This window comes from Chionomys nivalis, chromosome 4, assembly GCF_950005125.1.
Source record: "Chionomys nivalis chromosome 4, mChiNiv1.1, whole genome shotgun sequence".
NCBI classification, from domain to species: domain Eukaryota; kingdom Metazoa; phylum Chordata; class Mammalia; order Rodentia; family Cricetidae; genus Chionomys; species Chionomys nivalis.
The window spans coordinates 55,325,172-55,347,554 of record NC_080089.1 but is presented as its reverse complement, the minus strand read 5'-3'; the positions used below and the strand labels follow the sequence as shown (position 1 = coordinate 55,347,554).

Below are 22,383 nucleotides of genomic sequence, written 5' to 3'. Positions count from 1 at the left end.
GGAACACAAAAAAAGCTGGGTGTGGTGGTTCACATCTATAATCCCAGTGCCGATGAGCCAGAAGCAAGTAGACTGCCAGAGCTCATTGGCCTGCTAATCTAGCCAAACGGGTGAGCTCTAGATTCACTGAGGGTGACAGAGGATGATTCCAGAGACTGGTCGCTTTTCACACGTGTACACTTGAAAGAGTGCACTATACATTACACCCACACCCCATGTTGGATTTCTAAAGGTCTTTCCAGCTCTGATATGTTCTCTAAAACTTGTAAACTGTGGCTACTAGCTTCACTTTATTCACTGGCTCCTGACAGGGAATGAAGCCTTTGCCAAGTTCATTCCAGAGTAATTAATTATACCATGAGTGCTGGGGACATGAGGCTAGCTGTCTGTCCATACATATCTGTATAATGAGATCAAGCTAGTATTAATCACAGTCTTTTTAATTGTTTCTTTTGATGGCTTGGTTATGTGTGCATGGGAAATTGTAAGAATCTGTAGTAACAGAACAGTTCACATTTTCAGGCTTTTTTTTTTTTCAAGGACAAAATACTTTCGGTTAAAATCAAGGAGACTGGTAATGGCCTAGGTTTTCGAAAGACTCTTCCGAGAGGAGCACTACAGCTTATAGCCTTATGGTATACAGCTTTAGGAAAGACGTACTGGCATATGCTCAAAGTGAAAAGCCACTTTTGGCTTCATACTCGAATTCATTGCCCTCTCCTTAGGTGAGGAGACTCCATGTTATCAATTACTGATTTCTTTCGCAATTGTCCTGCCGAGTCTCCCAGCTCTCTCTTTTTAAGCCTACAAGAGTGCTAATTGAAAACACTGTGTGAGAAGGAAGACGAGCTCCTGAGAATCCCAGGTCTAGATTTACAAGCTGTTCCCTTCATAAGCGGCAGCAGCGATGCCACTTCTTTATCCTATTGGGAGGCCAGTCATCTCTTAGAAGTAAGTCCACTCCATCTGGCAGCTCGCTAGAAGGACGATAATCTTGTTCTCCTCTAAGGATGACCAAAGTTAAAGTATAATGAATTGTCTTGTATGGTCACCATCCAAAGACTCAAACAAGATGGATAAAGACTATTGTCTTTGTTTCTGCTAGCAAATGCTACCTCTTTAGATGAAGAAATATGGGCCTGATGTATCCCATGTTTTGCTCAACTCTAAACCAAGGAAGAGTCCAGGTTATGCAGATGAGGGTGCTCCGTGCCCGGAGGAGATGCAAACCATGCCATTCCTTAGGAGCATTTTGCTACACTCCTGTGTTTTAATATATGGCTATATCACGATGTGGTTCAACCCTAAAATTTCCACCTGGATTATAGTCAGTGAATAAGAAACAATTTAATCAACAGACCACAGGGCTGCATATTTTGAAAATGCCACATTACAAGAGCATCCTACCTTTACAAATTGAAGTAAACAAAGCCCATTTTCATTTAAGAAATGTTATCTGGCCAGATGTGGCCACACAAGACACCTTTAATCCCAGCATTTGGGAAGCAGAGGTAGAAGTAGCTCTATGAATTTGAGGCCAGTCTGGTTAACATTGCAAGGTCCAGATCAGTAAGAGCTACCATTGAGACTCTGTCTTAGAAAGAAATGATATCTGATGAGTGGCCATTAAAAGTCTCCATGGGCAGTTCTCTTTTGGAAATGTACTTCCTGTCCCTTCCTTCAGCAGGATGGAACACTTGCTGCTACTCATCTGTTGACTTTTCACTTGGGTGTGTGTGCAGGTGTCCACAGAGGCCAGAGGAGGACATCAGATCCCTTGAAGCTGAAGTTATAGGCAGTTGTGAACGGCTGTGTGAGGTGATGGGAACTGAACTTGTGTCCTTTGGAAGAGCAGCCAGTATTCTTAACTGCTGAGTCAGCTCTCTAGGCCCCCTTTCCTTCCTTTCCTTTTTTTTTTTTTCTTTTCTTTTTTTTTTTTGAGACAGGTTCTTTCTCTGTGGTGCCGGCTGTCCTTGAACTCAGAGATCCTCCTGTCTCTGCTGGTATTAAAGGCATGAACTACCATGCTTAGCCTCCTTTTAAATTTTGTTTTAAAGATGGGGTCTTGGGGGCGGGGGTCTGGAGAGATAGCTCAGAGCTTAAGAACACTGACTGCTCTTCCAGAGGTCCTGAGTTCAATTCCCAGCAACCACATGGTGGCTCACAGCCATCTATAATGAGATTTGATGCCCTCTTCTGTCATGCAAGCATACATGGAAGGAATGTTGTATACATAATAAATAAATCTTAAAAAAAAAAAAGGTGGGGTTTTGGTTTGTTAGCTTTGGAGCTCACTATGGAGGCCAGGTTGACCTTGAACCCCTGGCGACTCTCCTACCTTTACCTCCTAAGTGCTGGGATTACAAGCCTAGCTTGTTTGTTTTATTGTGTGCATATGAGAGTACGTGGGTGTCTGTGGGGCTGCACATGCAGACTAGAGGACATCTAAGGCTGTCATTTCTCAAGAATCATCTATCTTCCTTTTTTGAGACAGGTCTTTCATTGGTCTGGAATCACCAATTAGGCTAAGCTGACTGGCCAGCAAGCTACAGGAGTCCACTGTCTCTTCCTCTTCAGTTCGAGGATTAAAGGTACATCACCACACCTGGCTTTTTTATGTGGGTTCTGGGATGAAAACTCAGGTCCTCATACTTACGCTGCCAACACTTATTGACTGAGTTTCTTCTCCATACCCTTTTGTTTGCTTTTTCAGACAGTCTTACAAGTGCTAGGCCATGATGGTCTTGAACTCACAATCCTCCTGCTTCAGCCTCACAAGAGCTGCGATTGCAGGGGTGTGCTACTGTGTTTGGCTTGCTTGCTTCCTTCCTTTCTTTCTTTTTTGGTACTTGGAGGGACAGCCGTGGGTGCTGGGAACTGAACTCTTATATTTCTGGTTGTGAGCCTAGCCTTTAATGGCTGAGCCATCCCTCCAGGCCTGGCTTTCTTTTTTTAAACTTTTCAAAAATCAAGACATGAATTGCTTCACTGAAGTTTAGTTTATACCAACAGTTAACATACAACAGTCATACTGCTATTGAGTGGTGAATAAGAACATTTCTTAGGTAGAATTAAATATACACATTCCCATTAACTAATAAATTGCACTAATACTCATCAGGAAAAAGCCAGACTCAGGTGAATGCTATTAATTTTGTTCCGAGAACTTTTTTGAGTAATTTACATTAAACGTTCTCAGACTCCTTAGGAAACCAGTAAGGGGCAAAGCTAGAACTGAGTTCTAACAACAAAATCATGTTGCTTCCATTAAACAGGACTGACACATGTAAGAGAAACCAGCAAGTCTGTTTTTATATTACTGAGAAAGATGTCTAGCGATTACACAGCAGGGACCTAAGTCAAGTCTCCACCTCACTTAGTGCAGTTCCAGACTAGCAATCTTGATGGTCTGAGGACACCCCACTTTTGAAGATGGGCAGGCATGCAAACATCCTATCAGTGTGCACTCACCAGCATTTAACGATCAAGCCTGTTCACAACCTCTCGGACTGTAGCTATGAAGTTTTCATTGTCTTGGGGATTAGCTAAAATTATGCTGTGCAGTCTGTTCATATATGAGTCAATGGTGTCCACTGTTGGCATTTCTCCACTTCCTGAAGTGAGATAAGAAGACACAGTAAGAAAACTTTCCTCATGCAGGTCAGTTACGCCAGCTACATATTTAATGAATCCATGTTAAAAAAAAAAAATCATGACACTAACATGGTTTGCCAAACAGACAGATTTTAATTGCACAGGAGAGACTTTCAGACTTCAAAGGTCGGGAACTAATCTTCGTATTTTGTGGTAGTCTGGATAAGCAATGTCCTCTACAGGCTTATGCATTTGTTGGGGACTGTGGACCCCCAGACCCTGAATTTCCTGTGCCGGTGTAAACAACTTGTTTTCCTGATGGCAGGGAAATGGTTTCTGATGGCCTGCAGCTGAAAGATCCCGAGAACTGGGGCGTGGTCAGAGCACTATATAAGCTGCCCCTGAACACAATAAAGGGGGCATTCTTGTTTTAAGGATTACCCATGTCTCTCTCTGTGTTTGTCAGTCTCCAGCCCCTTGTCCGGCTCGCGAACCATACCATAGTGTGTAGCGCGTAGAACAGGCGTATTGCTTTATATGCATCGTTTCTATTTTTTTCCTCCAAGACAGAGTTTCTCTGTGTAACAGTCCTGGTTGTCCTGGACTAGCTAGCTTCGAACTTACTGAAGTCTGCCTGCCTCTACCTCCTGAGGGCTGGTATTAAAGGCGTGTGCCATTACCGCCTGGCAGGTTTATGTATTTCAATACTTGGTCCCTGGTTGATGGCAGTGTTTCAGGAGGGTAGGGAGCCAGGTGGAGGCTAGCTAGAGGAAGATGTTATAGGGAGAGGGCTTTCTGAATTTCAACTGAAGTGATCTCTAATCTTCCTGCTCTAGCCACTATGCCTGTCACCTGCTACCACACTTCCCCACCATGATGGACTCTTACTCCCTGGAACCATAAGCTCAAATAAACTATTGCTTCGGTAAGTCTCTTTTGGTCATGATGTTTTATCATAGCAACAACAAATAATTAATGCATACTCTAAACCAGTGGTTTTCACCTGTGGGCTTCAATTCTTTGGGGGTTGAATGATCCTTTCACAAGTGGTCACCTAAGACCATCGGAAAACAGATAATCTGATTTGTAACAGTGCAAAATTACAGTTATGAAGCAGCATTCACTGAAAATAATCTTATGGTTGGGGTCCCCACAACATGAGGAGCAGTATTAAAGGGTTGCGCGTTAAAAAGGTTTAGAACTGATGATCTAGACAGATGGGCAATATAATACAGTGTCTACTTCTACTAGGAGTTGTATAACAAAAGATTTGAGACTGCCAGATTTTTCCCATGATCATAATTAAAATGAGAACAAAGGTAAGAAATTCTAGTGTTGTTTTCCTTTCTACTAAAACACCACTAAATTCAAGACAAACATACGTAGAAGAAAATGTTCTTCTCAGGATTTAAAACTTGATCACCCAATGGTTATGAATAGGTTTAATAGTAAAGAATACATTAAAACAGAAGTGGACAAAAATCTAGATGATCAGTCTGGATTATTTTAATAAATATGGATATTCTATGTCTCATTGAATTTTTTTTTTTTTTTTTTTTTTTTGCGAGATGGTTTCACTTTGTAGCCCTAGGTATTCTGGAACTCACTAGGTTAGACCAGGCTGGTGTCGAACTCATAGAGATCCTCCTGCCTCTGCCTCCCAAGTGTTAGGATTAAAGGTGTGGATCATTATGCCCTGCCTAGCTCCCATTGATGCTTGGGAGGCAGAGGCAGGCAGATCTCTCTCTGAGTTCAAGGTCAGCCTGGTCTACAGAGTGAGTTCCAGAACAGCTAGGGCTGTTACACAGAGAAACCGTGTGTGTGTGTGTGTGTGTGTGTGTGTGGCAGGGGAGGAGAATGTCTTGATGGGACATGTCCCCTCTTTATCTCTTGAGAGACATTTCAGTTTCTCCACATTAACAGCACAATAACATAAACAATACCCCATCCCCACCCCGACCCACTCTCCCTACCACTGAAAGTGTATGGAGAGGATGACATTACCAGGCAAGGGCATGCTGGCAAAGCTGCTGGTCAACATCTGTCGCAGGGTCTCCAGGTGCTGCTGAAGGACAGTGTTCCGGCTCCGCTCCTGAATCACATCCACCTCCAGCTTCTCTACTGCTGTGCGCATGCTCTCCACATGCTTTTGTAGGGCTGCATTCCTTTCTTCAAACTCCATGTTGGATTTACGAAGCTGGCGGAGCTCTGCCTCACGAGCTGAGGACACAAGCCCCCGCCCCCAGAACACATGTGGTAAGAGAAGGCGCCTCTGAGGAGTCCCAGTAACCCTCCTAAGGAAGTTCTGCTTAGCTGTCTCTCATTAGCTCCCTCCTCATCTCCCAATTCTCTTAATGACATTCCAGATAGCAATTTCAGCAATGAAACGCCTGGCTCCCCAGAGCTATTTCAATTCTTAAAGCAACACATTCTATACACAAGATTGCAACAAACAGCGGCAATTCCCAGCATTTTGTTAGATTTTGCTTTATAAAACTGCACGGAGAAGCCTGAAGCATGGCTCTCAGGGTGTCCAGGACAACTGGCTAAGCACAGCGGATGCCCATCTTTCTGGCAATGAGAGCAGCTTTGCCATTTCTTTTCTTCTTTCTTTCTTTTAAAAAATATTTTATTTATTTTTATTTTATGTGTATGGGTATTTTGCCTGTACGTACATCTATGTACCATGAATGCTTGGTGCCCACAGAGGCTAAAATAAGTGCATTAGATCCCTTGGAACTGGAATTACAAATTGCCAAAAACAAAACAAAATAAAAAAACCAAAAAAGTCAGGTGATGGTGGCACATGCCTTTAATCCCAGCACTTTGGAGGCAGAGGCAGGTGGATCTTTGAGTTTGAGGCCAGCCTGGTCTACAGAGTGAGTTCCAGGATGGCCAGGACTACACAGAGAAACCCTAACTTGAAAAGCCAAAAACCAAAACCAAAACAACCACCACAAAACAAACAACAACAATACTAACAACAAAAAACAAATCCCAAACCCCACAAAAACCAAAATCAAAAAACAAAACAAACCAAAATCAAAACCAAATTGCCATGTGGGTGCTGGCAATGGAACCTGGATCCTCTGGAAGAACAGCCAGTGCTCTTAACCACTAAACCATCTCTCCAGCTCCCAATTATGCAATTTCTTATTGTGTAATCTGGACTCCCATGCAAACTTTCATTTATATAGAGGGTTCTAGGCTACCTATCTAAAAACACTGCACTAGTGATTTATATTTATTTCTTTTGATCCAGTAACCAAAGAAACTTTGGCTGCATTGGCCTCGCTTTTGCTCACTGGTCACAGAGTGAAGTAACAGACATTGTTTGCTGCAGAGTCCTTTCTAGTCCTAAGGAGGGCTATCAGCCTTGCTTTTGAGCAATGAACTCCTGAGACTAAATCCCCTGTCAAAGACTCAAGGAACACACACACACACCCCACTGAAGTAATTACCTTTGCTGTGGTTCAGGAATTCTTCTGTAAATATAGGGATGTCAAAAACAGAGCGCTCCTTTACCTCTGTTTCTTTCTATGAATCAAGGTACAAAAGTTAGTTCTTAGAAGTTAAATTAAATAATAGTGTCCAAGGCACAAGGATCATGTTTTCCTTCCTTAGAGAAATAGCTGGTGAGCAGGAATCAGACCAGGAGAGCCTGGAGGGAATATAATCATTCATAAGAATGGAACTTCACAGAGCTGGAGCAGTTAGTATCAGAACTCTAGGTATATGACTGCTAGACAGTGAAAGACTAAAACAAACCCAGATGCATTTCACTAATGAAGACAACAGAAGCCCTTTCTTAGTACTGTGTTTAAATAGTCTACAGTAGAGAATTGTGAATGTGGCTGGATCAAGAATTGAAAAAGGGTATTTTAGTTGTTCTTATTGGTTATGCATTTAAGCACCATCTGAGATGGGAGTACGCAATGAAAATTTGCAGAGTGGAGAATAGGAATTCTAAGCAGAGATGTGCCAGCAATGAACAATAATAATGGCATTCTGTTGGTACTTCTATCTATTTATGAAGGAGTAGTTTATCTTTGGGGCTCCTGTAGACTTTTCTTCAGACAGAGGAAAAACAAACAAACCCAAGAATTCAGAAATAACCAGGCTCTACATATTAGAAATCTAAGGGTTATGTGAGACAGAAAAGAGAAAGAAAGCTCCAATTAATCCACCTATCAACCATTAACAGCAAAAGTATCATAAACTACTGTAAACTACTTCCAACCATGAGCTTTAAGAACAGAGCCAAGGGGCTGGAGAGAAGGATCAGCAGTTAAGAGCATTGGCTACTCTTCCAGAGGACCCAGGTTCAATTCCCTGATGGAGGGTAATTTTACTACGTTAAAATTAAAGCCTTTCTTTTTTGTTTAAACAAAAAAAAGGGGGGAAATGATGGAGGAGTTACTTTCATTTAATAAAGAAACTGCCTTGGCCCATTTATAGGCCAGCTCTTAGGTGGGTGGAGCAAACAGACAGAATGCTGGGAGAAAGGAGCCGAGTCAAGGAGTCGCCATGATTCTCCCACTCCAGACAGATGCAGGTTAAGATCTTCCCTGGTAAGCCAACTCGTTGTGCTACACAGAATATTAGAAATGGGTTAGATCAATATGTAAGAGCTAGCCAATAAGAGACTGGAACTAATGGGCCAGGCAGTGATTAAAAGAATACAGTTTCCGTGTAATTATTTCGGGGCATAAGCTAGCCATGCGGGCGGCTGGGTGCCGGGGACACAGCCCTGCCGCTCCTATTACAACAATTCCCAGCACCCACATGGCAGCTCACAACTATCTGTAACTCCTGTTCAGGAGAGCTGACATCCTCACACAGACATACATGCAGACAAAACACCAATGTACATAAAGTAGGAAATAAATAATTAAAACAACAACAACAACAACAAAAGAACAAGCCAATATTTGCCTGACATTTCTGTAATGAATTTGAAGTTGACGGCATAATGAATATAAGCTATCGGTGTTTTATATTCAAAATCTTGCATACCATAAACAGAAGAGTAGAAAGTGAGGAATCTATTGTGAAATCTGAAGATTCCAAAGCCTCTCAATAAGAAAGCAGTAAAGAAAACACCCAGAATTCATTCCTATAAAAATGTTAAGGGATAACATGTATCCTTTTGCCAAGTGTGGTGTCTATGGTGGATTACTATGAGTTCTAGGCCAGCTGGGGCTTTATACCATGTCAAGTTTCCCCTCCCCTTCCAACAAATTGTTTCTACTTGTTATCACTAACTTTTATCTTTGAATAAAAGAATGAATTGATGCCCAGTAAGCAGTTCAGCTGTGCGGAAACCTGAGTGCAGGGATCCTGTCTCACACTGGTGTTTGCCTAGGAAGGCGACAGACTGGAGAAACTGCCTTCTGATGGGAAGAGATCAAGACAGGCATTTAAGATGGGGATCTAGTGGTTCATATGCGTAATCACAAAACTTGTGAGATCCCTCTAAAAAACTGGATGGAGACCTGAAAATTTATGTGTTTACCTGAGGAACATTTCATTTCAGAGTGCTTAATTTTTACCACATTCTTTTGTTTTCCTAATGGAAGAAAACACCTTTATCTAGAAGAATTTAAAAATAAACAGCTGGATTACCATCAAAAGCACCACATTTAGACATACACACACCTCTTCCCAAGACAGTTCATAGCGGAGTTCAATGAGACTTAACTAATGTATGGGCAAGAAAGACTGGTTCTGAAAGGGATCTTAGCCACATTCCCAGTAGCTGTCGATAGACTGCAGGTTTCCTGTATGCTTTAACTTTATTACCTGGTTGTGACAGGAAACTTATGACACACAACCCCAACATACACACAGTGCCATAAGTCCAATCCTAAATATACAAGTGACTTAGGACAGAGCCCTGTAACTTTAGTTCTCTTACCTTGTTCAATTTCCCACTCAGTTGCACATTGACCTCCCCATGGGCCCGAGTATTTGCCATTCAGAATGCTAAGGGGTTGGTTGCTTAGCTCTCATGACTATGGCACAAAGGGACTTTCTCAAGGTCTTTACTCTCCTCAGAAAGGTAATTCTATTCTATTCTTTGCCAGAACAGTCCAAACTCAACTCATTATGTAAGGGCAGAGTCTAGCAGCAGTGAGGTGCAGTATACGCTGCCCCTTGGTACATATTCTTAAGAGTATAAAAATAAGAAACATTAAAGCAATTAAATGAAACTGTTCAGTCTCCCATTGCAACAGAGACATTCTACCTAAAGGAAGAGTGGTAATACAAACCACCAGCATTCCTCATTACTGAGTCCATTACTTGGCACAGAGAGGCCCCTCCTGGGGGCTTGGATATACTAAATGCTCTGAGGATTGCTCAAGGGATTAAAATCATAAGGATTATATTACCTCCTCATTGAAAGGGTCTAATTTGTTCAGGCTGGGTGTCACTTTGTCATTTTTCATAAATTAAAGGAGAAACAAAATTATGAGATGAAGATACTTTCTAGAGAATAAAGCTCACAGGCTCCTGCACCTAATGGGCTTTCTTTCTTTGGGAAGGGGTTTCAAGTTTCAAGACAGGGTTTCTCTGTGTAGCCCTGACTGTCCTGGAACTGATCCTCTGTAGACCAGGCTAGCCTTGAACTCAGAGATCTGCCTGCCTCTGCCTCTCTGAGTGCTGGGATTAAAGGTGTGCGCCAACACCGCCTGGCAGTGGGCTGGTTTTTGATCTGAAAAGACAAGAATATTCTTCACTTTGGATTTCCATTTTGTACACTCACCGAGTGGAAGGAAAAAGAACAGAGGGCTCTCTGAATGGAATCTATTTCAGCCTGTGATTTAGGACAAGGCTCAGGGCCAGAACTACAGAGAGTATGCCATGCATCTCTTGAGTGCGTTTTACTTGAGGACCATTCTTATTATCACGAGTCAGGATGCAGTGCCTTCTGCTATGCAGAAAGGCTTCCAGGAGAGCATTTGTCAGCTCTCAGATGATCCTGCTACTTCTGTCCAGGCATCAATGACTTAGGGAATCTCAGTCAATTTAGAAATAAGATCAGCTTCTTCACTATATGGAAACTGGTAAATCTGTCTTCACTAGCATCTGACTGACATCTCAGATTTATACTTTAACATGCACTGTGTTGCCAATAGTGGCTAACTGGGATGCAGGAAGCTACTCTACTGCCTCTAATTTAACTTCTTATCTTTTAAAATTTAGTTTATTTTTATGTGTATGTGTATGTTTTGCTTGCATGTGTGGCCATGAATCATGGGTATACAGAGGCCAGAAAAGGGCTTTCCTGGGACTGGAGTTACAGACTGTTGTGAGCTGCCATGTGGGCGCTGGTAATTGAAACCAAGACCTCTGCAAGAACAGTCAGTGTTTCTTGTTTCTGAGCCATCTCTCCAGCCCCTCTAACTTAAGTTGAATAAACTCATTTATCCTAGGTAAGTCATCCCGCTCACTAGCAAAATGGGGCAGCTGAGACTATGTCTGAGGCGGTAGTATTCTAAAGACTAAAAGTCTGTTCCATTGGAATCCCACTGCACTCTTCATAAGAGAACAAAGTACGTATTTAGAATCCATGATGTTTTAGGTATTTTATAAGAAACATTCTTTTTTTTTATTAACTCACTCATACATCTGCTGAAATATTCCAAATACCATAGCACATGTGAACATCGGAGGCCAACCTTGGGTGTCATCCTGGCCAGCCACTATGGTTTTTTTGTGATGGAGTCACTCTTTGGCTTAGAACTCGCCAATTAGGCTAGGCTAGGAGGCTACCATTACCTAGAGCGGTTTTGACGTGGGTGCCGAGGATCTGACTCAGGCCCTCATGCTTGCACAGTAAGTACTTTATCAACTGAGCCATCTTCCAGCTTGAAAACCGTGTTGTTTAAATTCCCACTACTTTTCTGTTATCTTTGGATTCTTACAGAAAACCATGAACATCATGCTGGGTGGTATGGTATTGGATAAAAATGTAATCCAGAATGTGAACAAGAGAAGAGCTTGAGAGAGTCACCAGGTCAGCTTGGCAATCTATATGGGAGAAGTATAGCAACTTTGAAGGTTGAAGCAAGCGAGAAGAAATAAAAGGAGCTAAGGAGGAAATGGAACTTAACAGGGCTTGATGACTTCAACTTTGAGAAGCAGAAACAGGAAGATAGAGAGAAGAATGTCTGAGGGTAATCCTGTGAAAGAACAATAGGAACACAGACATGAGGCAGAGGAGGATGCCTGGGAGATGGTGCGCAGGAAATATTCTGAAGGTGTTTGAAATGAGAAGACCCTGACTGCTGTGCTTGAATATGATCAGAGATGAGTCCCTGACATTCTAAAGCATGGAATGACCAGAGATTTTATTTTATTTTTGTATCCGTATATTTAACCACCTACCTCTATATCTGAAGCATATAAAAGCAACATAGTCAAACATACAAACTTATGTATTAAACACATACAGGCTGAAGGAAACCAGAGGGAAGAGGTCAACAAATAAGCACATGCCAGTGAGATGAGGACAGGAAAGGAGGTGCAGGGCCTGAGCTCCAGCCCACTGTGTGCTACTGACTAGCTGAGACTCACTTCATCCAATGCTGGAGCTCCTAAGCAACCCCTTTCTGAAGTGGATGACAGCATTTGTTGATGATAAACTATGGCCAAGTTGCAGCCTCTATCTGGCTTCCATTTCTGTGTCTGATTCTGAATCCCAACCATTTCTTGGCATTTAAAACTAATGAAATTCTTAGACTACAGGAACAGACTGGGGTTAGGAAACTGCAGTTCAAAGGCAGATTCATGACATAAGTGTCTACCATATGTTAAGAACCCCTGAGCCAAAGCAACTCAATCTGAATTATGGGAAAAAAGAGTCTGTACCATTTTTGAAAAAAAAAAAAAGAAGTAACAGCATTTCAAAAACCAATACTATTATAAGTATATATGGGTATGCAGACAGAAGGTTAATTACCTCATGATCGTGAGTGGCCTGTCGGGCTGCATCTAAAAATATGAAAGAATGAAAAAAAAAACATTAATCTGAAAAAGAAAACAATAACAAAACCCAAGTAGATGACTGTGCCAACCACAAAACTTGCTGGTATCTGCAGACTTTCACAACATATGATATTTTTATTCATGGCATAATTAACTGTCAGTCAACAAGAGTTAAATGGCAGGTATAAGGAGACATCAGATAGTTCTTACCTTTGAGGGAACAGGGTGTGAGAGCAGGTAGGAAACACATGCCAAAGGTCTGAGCAACCTAAATGTGCAAGTGTGGAGAAGATGCTGTGGCTAAGGGATGACAGACCAGTGTGGGTGGTGTGCCTTTGGCAGTGTTTCCTGGAGAGGGGAACTGGAGCAAGACTTGTGAGGATGTGATGTACCATTTCAACAGAGAAAAAAAAAAAGATCCCGTGAAGACATAGATGCCATCTCATTCACTATCACTCCCTCAAGGCCCACAACAGATCTGGTACTTAAACAGAAGAAGCTCAATAGAGCGTCCTTTGAATTCATGCATGAATAAATGATTAAATGGAGAGGATCATGGAAGCAGAGAAGAAGAGCACAGAAAAGGCTCAGAAGTGTTAGGGCAAGTTAGTTACATGGTTTCGTAGACAGACTTGTTCAAAGGTAGAGAAGCGCCTAACTTGGAAACTAGACCAAGAAAGGCAGCTAGGAAATAGAAGTTTTGGTGCATCAGCCAGATTGTTGATCTTAAATTCAAAAAACCAAGCAAAGTGTCAAAAGAATGATGTGATTTTGGTAAAATTCTAGGGTGAGGCCTCTAAGTGAATACAGGACAACAGAGAGACAACAGAAACACATCTTTCACATTTGCCACCATAACAGTTAGAATCATAATACTCCAACAAGTATGACAAACTGCACTTGGTTCTGATACCTTGCCTATGAGATTTGCCTTTCTGACGGTCCTGGGTTTTCCTACTGAAGACCTTGTAGGCCTCGGTCTTCTGATACTGCTCCAGTTCCTTCATGTAACGTTCCTTATCTCTGTCTGCTTCATCAAGGTAGCGCTAGAAAAGAAGTGTGAGATTATTTTCAATAAAATGAAATTAGCTTTTTAAAGAAAGAGTACAATTAAAACAAGAAAAAAGTATACAGTATGTTGTAGGAGAATCTGAAAGCAGGTATAGAATAAAATCTTTTTTTTCCCCTCCGAGACAGGGTTTCTCTGTGTTTCCCTGGCTGTCCACTCACAGAGACCTGCCTGCCTCTGCCTCCCAAAGGCTGGGATTAAAAGTGTGCACCACCAATACCAGGTGGAATAAAATCTTTCAATCATAAAACAAGCAAGGGCTGTTGAGGAGACTTGGTAGGGAAAGGTTTTTGCTGCCATCCCTGACAACTGCAGTTCGACCTGGGTGACAGAGACAACTTGTGTCTGAAAGTTGTATGGACCTCTGCATGTCTACACACACACATTAAATAAATAAATAAAACAGATCATTAGAGAATAAACGAGTGATTGACTTTCTAGACTGTGTATTGTTTTTCCTAGTTTAATGAAGGTAAGTTCTATTGAGAGCACCAACATAAAACATTCATGAAGATTACAGTCAACCATCTCCCTAGCCTTATAGATAGAATTTCACGTGGCTACTAGAGTTCTTCAGAGGTCTGAACTCCATATAGGCACATGTTCCCAGGGGAAGGGAAGGAATATTAGTGTGTTTTTCTACTCTCAACTCATTTTGAGGGAATGATCTCATACATCCATTGGCCCTTTTAAAAGCCAGATGAGTGGAACACTAACGCTGGAGAACACGAAAAGAATGATCTCATCCGATGGGCCTAAAAGAGACTACTCTAAGAGAGCTTTAGCTCTATGCTTTGATCATTCTGTGCTATTAATTATTTAAACAAGTTCACTGATCTCCAGAATTGTTTTGCTTAATGCTTTGTCCATTTCATTCATCAAATTAGGTGTAAGAAAGTATAAAAGGTGCTGCCTGTATATGAGCAATCAGATTCAGAGGTTATGTTAGAAATCCCCCCACCCCACAGATATAAGGGGTTGGCTAAATCTGGGATAATTTAAGGAACAAATAAAGTATGGTAATAAATTATAAACTGCTGAAAAAAAACATTATATCATAAATAAACTTTATGATATGAATTATTTATGATCATACCAATAACAAACAGAATACAGGCAACTGTTCAAGAGGAGGGAACAAGGCCCCTGTATAGATCAGAAAGTTGAGGACCAACTGGTAACTGAGTGTGGAATGTTGGAATTAAAAAAATTACCATTGTGTAAACATAATGATAAAGATTAGAAAAAGTGAAACTTATCTATAGATATTATGTCTAAGGGGACACCTTTCTTTTCTTTTTGTTAGCAATAGAAGCTGTTTTAGGGTTTTTGGATGTTCTTGTAATATTTTCATGTTTTTAACTTTTTGTGCATTTGAAATTACTTCAAAATAAAGTTGACCAAACACATATAAAAGCCTTCCTAAACAGCCAACAGTGGTTATCATTAGAGAACCACTGTTATTTCTGCTTTCTGTTTACACACTTACTACTACCACAAAAAATAAAACTTGAGCATGCATTAACCTTGAAATAAAGATAAAAAGGAAAATAATAAACTGGCAAGGTATCTGATGACCTCCTTGTTATAAACTGCTTTCTGTCAGCTTGCCTACCACAAACACAAAGCTTCAAATTGAAATTTAATCTTATCTCTTTGAAAATTTTGAATTAATTCCCAAGATATATTTTTCAATTTAGTTTTAGTCTTTCTGAAATCCATTTTAAAGAGTGCAAGCCACAAAAGAATTTAAGGCATAAAAGAAATATAGATGTTTCCGATGCCTGGAAGAGGGGGCTTTTACTGCAAAGCCCGTCAGCCCCGTTTCCATCCCCCCTGCGCAGTGGTCTTTCACCCAGTGCATGGCTATCTTGTGCTTGATTCCTTCAATCTCTCGAATGAAGACACTTGTTTTAGTTTGGCAACACGGTTAGTTTCTGTCTTAGAGGAGAGCGATCAAGTAGTTCTGCTTTATTTTCTGTTGTGGTTAAATTTGCTAGAACTCTAGTTAAAACAATCGGCAAAGCAATAAGATCTTTTTCTTAAATAAAATTCTTATGTGAATTGAAGAATTTTGGCAAATGATTTTTCCCTTATTTTTATTCATGACTTTCATTTAGCTCAATAGAATACATTACTTTGATAGATTTCTTAATTTCTTAAATTGAACCACTTTTCAAAACATTCTTCTGTGAACTCAGTATACTCATCAAATAAAATGTAGCTGCTTTGGTTGGGGGTGGATTCTAGAGTCCTTGCCACTCACAAACCTCCAACAACTTTTGGGACAGCGTCTACTCACTGTGCCAGAGAGAGGAACTACATGGACCCTGCTATTATGGTCTTCTATTCCCTCCCCATCGAGTTTCTGGTGCTTTCTCTGTTTCCATATAGAAACGTAATTCCTGTTTCTGTCTCCCTCTTTATATGACCCTCCTTCTATGAACATATTATTGGATCAGAGGCCATCTGAACCAGTTTGACCTCTCCTTAGTTAATTACATTTGCAAAGGCCTTGTTCTGAGACTGCAGACACAGATTTTAGGGTACATGCTCTCAACTTCAGGGCACAAGGCCAGCAGTCTGAAATCTCCAAGATGTGGCACTGGTCAACTGCCACAACATCTCAACATCTTCCTTATAGAGCCTTTTCAACATGAGATTGAACCGAGAACCCACATAAGGTGGTCAAGTGCTCTGCTCTAAGTTACCACTCAAACCCTTTTGTACTTTTCTTTAGTTTAAGATGGTCTCTAGCTAAGCTAGCCTTAAATTTATTCCGTAGCCCTGATGGTTCTGCCTCAGTCCCCAGGGCACTGTGACACAACTAAAGAATCAACTGTCCACCTTCTTGGCTTTTCTGATAGAAATATTTTAAAAAATATTTATATCGTACTATGTCCCCCCCCCCATGTATGAACATATGTCAGACCTATGTAGGTGCCTTTGAGGCCAAAAGAGGGTGTCTGATCAGTTGGAAGCTGAAGCTACAGGCAGTTGTCAGCCATCTGACATGGGATCTGGAAAATGACTCCAATTCTCTAGAGGAACAGTGAGTGAGCACAACCACTGAGCCATCTTTCCAGGTTCCAAATCATTTTTGAGATATAATCAAAACAAGCCAAGGGCCAGAAGCAAGAACCATCACCTGTTTCTCCTCAGGAGGCAGTTTACTCCACTCATTGCCCAACATTCTTGTGATTTCTGGAAATGGGACCTCTGGTCTCTTTGCTCGAAGCTGTTCTCTACGCTCGTTCATGAATCGAACATATCCTGTAAGGGGGGATTTGGGTGCATTGCTGTCTCGGAGAGGTTTCTTTCTTTTTCTCCCTTTGGACCAACCTCCTCGTTTACTTCTTTGCTATAAAACAAAGCAAAATGAAAAACAAAAACAAAACAATAATCACTCAAGTAACCCATCAACAATAATAACAAACACCAATATCAAAAGAGAATTCGAGCTGCATCTTCCCATGAGGCCCTGGAAAATCAAAGCTCCCAGATCAGTCAGGTACAAAAGACTACAACGCTATGTAAAGAGCTTCAGATATTTCAACTATAGACCCTTTAAGGCAGCAGTTCTCAATCTGTGGGTCGAAACCCCTCTGGAGGTCAAAGGACCCTTCCACAGGGATTGCATATCAGATGTCCTGCATATCAGATGCTTACATTATGATTCATAACAGTAGCAAAATTACAGTTATGAAATAACAATGAAAATAATTTTATGGTTGGGTCATATAACATGAGGAGCTGTGTTAAAGGCTGCAGTATTAGGAAGAGTGAGAACCACTGCTCTAAGGCATCGTGCTGCAAACTAGGGAAATAGAGCGCTATTAAATTTTATTAAATTTTATTAAATTTTATAAAAACAGGGTTTTTATAGGTAGCACAAGATGGCCTCAAACTCACTATGCATGTCAGGGTAACTGCAAATTCATGGTGATCCCCTGCCTCAGCCTCTTGAGTGCTGGGATTCTAGGATGCATCACCACCCTTGGTGTGTATAAAGGGCTATTTTGGTGCCAGTCCCAGAAGATGAGAATAGGATACCACGATCATGCAAGCTTTGGCTTTCCTTTACACTTCCTAACAGGGATTTCCACATGAGAAATTCAGCAGCACACACATGCACTGTGCCACAAAAGCAGACACTGTGACAGGAAACTAGAATAAGATGTCACATGCACCAAGTGCAAGAAGAGCTGCCGCATGGAGATTAAAAATAATTCACAAAAGTGTTGTTCACTGATACTAAAGACCAGTTAAGCCGGGCGATGGTGGCGCACGCCTTTAATCCCAGCACTCGGGAGGCAGAGGCAGGCGGATCTCTGTGAGTTCGAGATCAGCCTGGTCTACAGAGTTAGTTCCAGGACAGGCTCCAAAGCCACAGAGAAACCCTGTCTCGAAAAACCAAAAAAAAAAAAAAAAAGACCAGTTAATTTCCCATAGCAAATAACATATAGATATTTAAATTAATATTTAGGTATCAGGAAGCTATCAGTAACATATAAAATGAAGACAAATTCTTCAACCTAATGATTTGTTCCTTAAATTAGAAGTCTTTATATACAGATCAAATCAACTTTTAAGATGCTTAAAAAAATACTACATTGTCACTGATATTTTACCACAGCCTTTCTTCTTAGCCTTCTGAATGAGACCTAAGCATATCATGTTTTTGCTCCATAATCTAACAAACATAGTCTATCAGTTAATGTACCATGGTTATAGAATTCTTATTTCAGAGAAGAAAAAGGTAAACAAGATTAAAAAACAATAACAAAAGCATCTATTTACTGTTTTACTGCACTCTTTCAAATATATGTGAATGGTGATAGCCCTCCATTTGGCAAATAGTGTATTAGAGATTAGATTTCCAGTTTTTGTTTTATGTTTTTGGAAACCTAGGAGCATGAAGCTACTAAGGAGCCTAGAGATGTATAGCTCAGTGGAAATGTGCTTAGCATGAATCCCCAGCACTATACAGTCACACAAACACCTGTAGTGGCATTTCACTTGTATTTTCATGAATAAAACGTGCCTGAGGATTAGAAAAGTAAAATGGCCACACTGGCTAGCCTTATAGACCTGGCAGCAATAGCACACACCTTTAATCCCAGTACCATACTAGTTTGCCATGGAAACTAGAAGGTAATGGTGAACGCCTTTAATCCTAGAACTAGAGAGGACTATAAAACAGGAGGAGACAGCTCTCAGACACAGTCTCATTCTGAGATTTCTGGAGGTAGGATCGCCAATACAGACTGAGGTCGAGTTAAATAAGAGCCAGTGGATGGCTGTTTTGCTTTTCGGATCTTCAGGTTGAACCCCAATATCTGTCCCTGAGTTTTTATTTATCGTGTATCAAACACTCCCCAACACACACGTAACAAGTCAATGAAGAGCTGCTAGCATTCATTATCTTTATGAATGCTAACGGGGTAAACAAACAAACTAGTCTTTTCACATAAAAGAAAAAATTAATGATGCTTTTTTTTTTTTTTTTTGGTCTTAAAATCAAAACAGGGAAACGTGATCAGTCATCTATGAGGAAGTCTGGAGGTCCAACAAGGACATGACTGCTTATACCCATACTGAATCTTTGTGTGATTTAGAGAAAGATGGACCCTTTGGGGGGGAGGAGTCATTAAGTGGTCTGAATCCTTTGGTTCATGCAACTTTGTGCTGCCAGGGCTTGTGAGCAGAGTATAGCCATGAACAAGAGCATGAAGACCTTTCAGTAGCTACCTAATTAATTCATTCATTCAAAAAACTAATATTTGTCAAGACTGAGCACGGTGGGTACATCTGCATTACCACCCTGCAGCTTGGGTGCCTGGACCTTATATCAAAACAACAATAACATCAATAAATAAAAACAAAAATAACACAACTCCTGAGCACTGTGGAACATTCCATAAGAGGCAGTTACATTTAGTTAGACTGAGGATAAAGAGACTCTGTTTGTTTTTTTTCTTTTTTCTTTTTCTTTTCTTTTCTTTTTTGAAACAGGGTTTCTCTGTAGCTTTGGCGCCTGACCTGGAACTAGCTCTTGTAGACCAGGCTGGCTTTGAACTCACAGAGATTCGCCTGCTTCTGCCTCCTGAGTGCTGGGATTAAAGGCCTATACCACCACCGCCCGGCTAGTAGACTCTACTTGTAACTGTGCCATTAAAACCATTGATATGCCTCTAGGTATAACTAGAGATAGGTATGAGCAAACTGGGCAAGTGTCAGCCTAGGAAACTAAGAAGTGAGGTGGCAATCACTTCATTCAACAACCCCTTATATGCCTGTTGCTTTGGAAGCCCCACAGGACAGTGACAGAAATTTTTTTTCTTCTCTTTTCTTTTTTTTGGCTTTTTGAGACAGGGTTTCTTCTCTGTGTAGCTTTCTGTCCTGGAACTAGCTCTTTTTTTTTTTTTTAATTTTATGATTTATTTATCTTTATGTTATGTGCATTGGTGTGAAGGTGTCAGATCCCCTGGAACTGGATTTTCAGACAGTTGTGAGTTGCCATGTGGGTACTGGGAATTGAACCCAGGTCCTCTGGAAGAGCAGTCAGTGCTTTTAACCATTGAGCCATTCCTCCAGCCCTGGAACTAGTTCTTAAAGACCAAGCTGGCCTCGAACTCACAGAGATCCGCCTGCCTCTGTCTCCCGAGTGCTGGGATTAAAGGCGTGCACCACCACTGCCTTGCCATGACAGGAGAATTTTAGCTTACCTCATCTTCATGTCTCTGCTCATTGCCTTCTGCAGCATTGGAAGACTCACTCTGAAGCATCTGGCCCTGGGAGAGATCCTCCACAAATTCTGGGTTGTTGGTGGATGATGTGGCTGCGCTGCTGTATGGACCCTCGGGGTGTGTTAACCTGAGCAACAGGTAGAAGTATGTAAGTTTGGTATGGAAGGCAGCAAAAGTTTCTCTCATCAGGCTGAACACAAATTTCCCTGCCACCAAAAGCACATGTTAGTACTTGAATTACGTCCAACACCACAATCTGTATGAAATATAATGTTTCTGTAGACATTTCCTAATAAAACCAACTCTAATCTCTGTCCAAAACAATGACCCTTCCTTTCAACATAGACTTCATGTTTTGTTCTGAGTATGCAACAGAGCTTGACTTTTATATGTTACCTTTCATGTATTTCCTAATGGACCAGATGAGCAAGAATAGGGGTTGTCTAGGTACTTTGGTCCTTATCATAAAAGAGCCATTTCTTAAAGAGCACAGGAATAACTCTTATGGAATATAATAGAGGTTATAATTTCTTAGATTATAGATTGAGTAACAATTAGATCATTTGACTATCTGGTACAACACATTTAAATATAATTTTTTTTTTGTGAAGTATTAGAAATCAAGCCCAGAGCCTCACAAATGTTTGACAAGGCTTCTGTTCTGAGCAATAGCCATAGCCCAAGTATAAATGTTAATTAGGCAGGTAACTATTCTCCTTCCAATAATACACTCCTACTGAGTTCTTCTAAGAAACAGACAAGAAGGGTACAGAGAGATGACAGATGAATCTAAGACTTGCATGTGCTAGTAAATTATTTATTTAATTTTTAAAGAGGGATACTGGAAAGGTAAGAGAGGCAGGAAAATGGATAATAGATGAATATTTGATTATTACTCTGAAAGAATACACACTCTATAATCAGCAATAATCATAATGCAATGTAAATACTGCAATAGATGTTTAGAGAAAATGTCATAAGAGGCACTGGAGAGGGTCAGATAAGTTTTCTGTATGTGTAGAGGCTGCTAAGTAAGATCTTGAAAGATGAATAGGCACCTGATGTGGGATTCCCCTCTGTATGCCATGAATGTTTTATTCCCATTGGCTATTAAAGAAGCTGTTTCGGCCAATGGCCTAAGTAGAGTAAAGCCAGGCAGGAAATCCGAACAGAAATATAGAGAGAAAGTAGGTGGAGTCGAGGAGACACTATGTAGCTACCGAAGGAAAAAGATGCCAGACGCCAGCCAGAACCTTACCAACAAATAGGCCACAGCCTCGTGATGATACACAGATTAATAGAAATGGGTTAACTTAAGGTGTAAGAGCTATCTAGAAATATACATAAGCTACTGGCCAAACAATGTTGTAATTAATATAGTTTCTGTGTGATTATTTGTGTCTGGGCAGCCGGAACATACAAGCAGTCTCCGCTTATAGGCACAAATCAGGTAAACATCATCATCCTATGCAGAAAGAACAAGGTCTAAGAGAACAAAGGGTCCAGTTAATTAAGAGCTATGCAACACATAAAGGAGTTTAAACACAAGCAGGACAAAGAACAGAGGAGCAAAAGCTAAGAGACACAAAAGGTGGAGATTGGAGAGAACTGAATGAATGTATGATCATGAACAGTGAAGGAAAAGCAAGAGTCCAAGGTAATTCCCAGGTTTCCAGCAGGTGATTAGGAACTTAGTATTATCATGGACAGAATAGGATATATGGATGAGAAGATACACAGATGAGATGATGAGCATGAAATTCTTACAGCATAATCAGTGGAAATATCCTATGGACAACTGGGAAACATGTCCTGAGATACAGAGCCTGAACTGGCCATCTTCTGTAACCAGGCAAGGCTTCCAGCAAAGGGATTGGGACATCAACCCAGCCACAAAATCTTCCTTCGACCTACAGTTTGTCTACCCTACAAGACATAATGGGGTAATGGTGGCACAGAACTTGTGGGAGTGGCCAACCA

The 22,383-nt window shown here is 40.9% G+C and overlaps 1 protein-coding gene across 1 annotated transcript in view; it reads right to left on the bottom strand.

Annotated features, from left to right (window-relative positions):
• Positions 1-22,383, bottom strand: part of Hmg20a (high mobility group 20A) — an 83,793-nt gene that overhangs the window by 3,473 nt on the left and 57,937 nt on the right. The window contains exons 3-9 of the mRNA XM_057767726.1: positions 20,383-20,530; positions 16,803-17,015; positions 13,499-13,631; positions 12,560-12,591; positions 7,056-7,131; positions 5,599-5,814; positions 3,472-3,614 (exon numbers count right to left, since the gene is read on the bottom strand). Of these exons, the coding sequence (XP_057623709.1) occupies positions 3,478-3,614; positions 5,599-5,814; positions 7,056-7,131; positions 12,560-12,591; positions 13,499-13,631; positions 16,803-17,015; positions 20,383-20,530 (955 nt within the window). The 3' untranslated portion in view covers positions 3,472-3,477. The remainder of the gene's footprint in view (positions 1-3,471; positions 3,615-5,598; positions 5,815-7,055; positions 7,132-12,559; positions 12,592-13,498; positions 13,632-16,802; positions 17,016-20,382; positions 20,531-22,383) is intronic.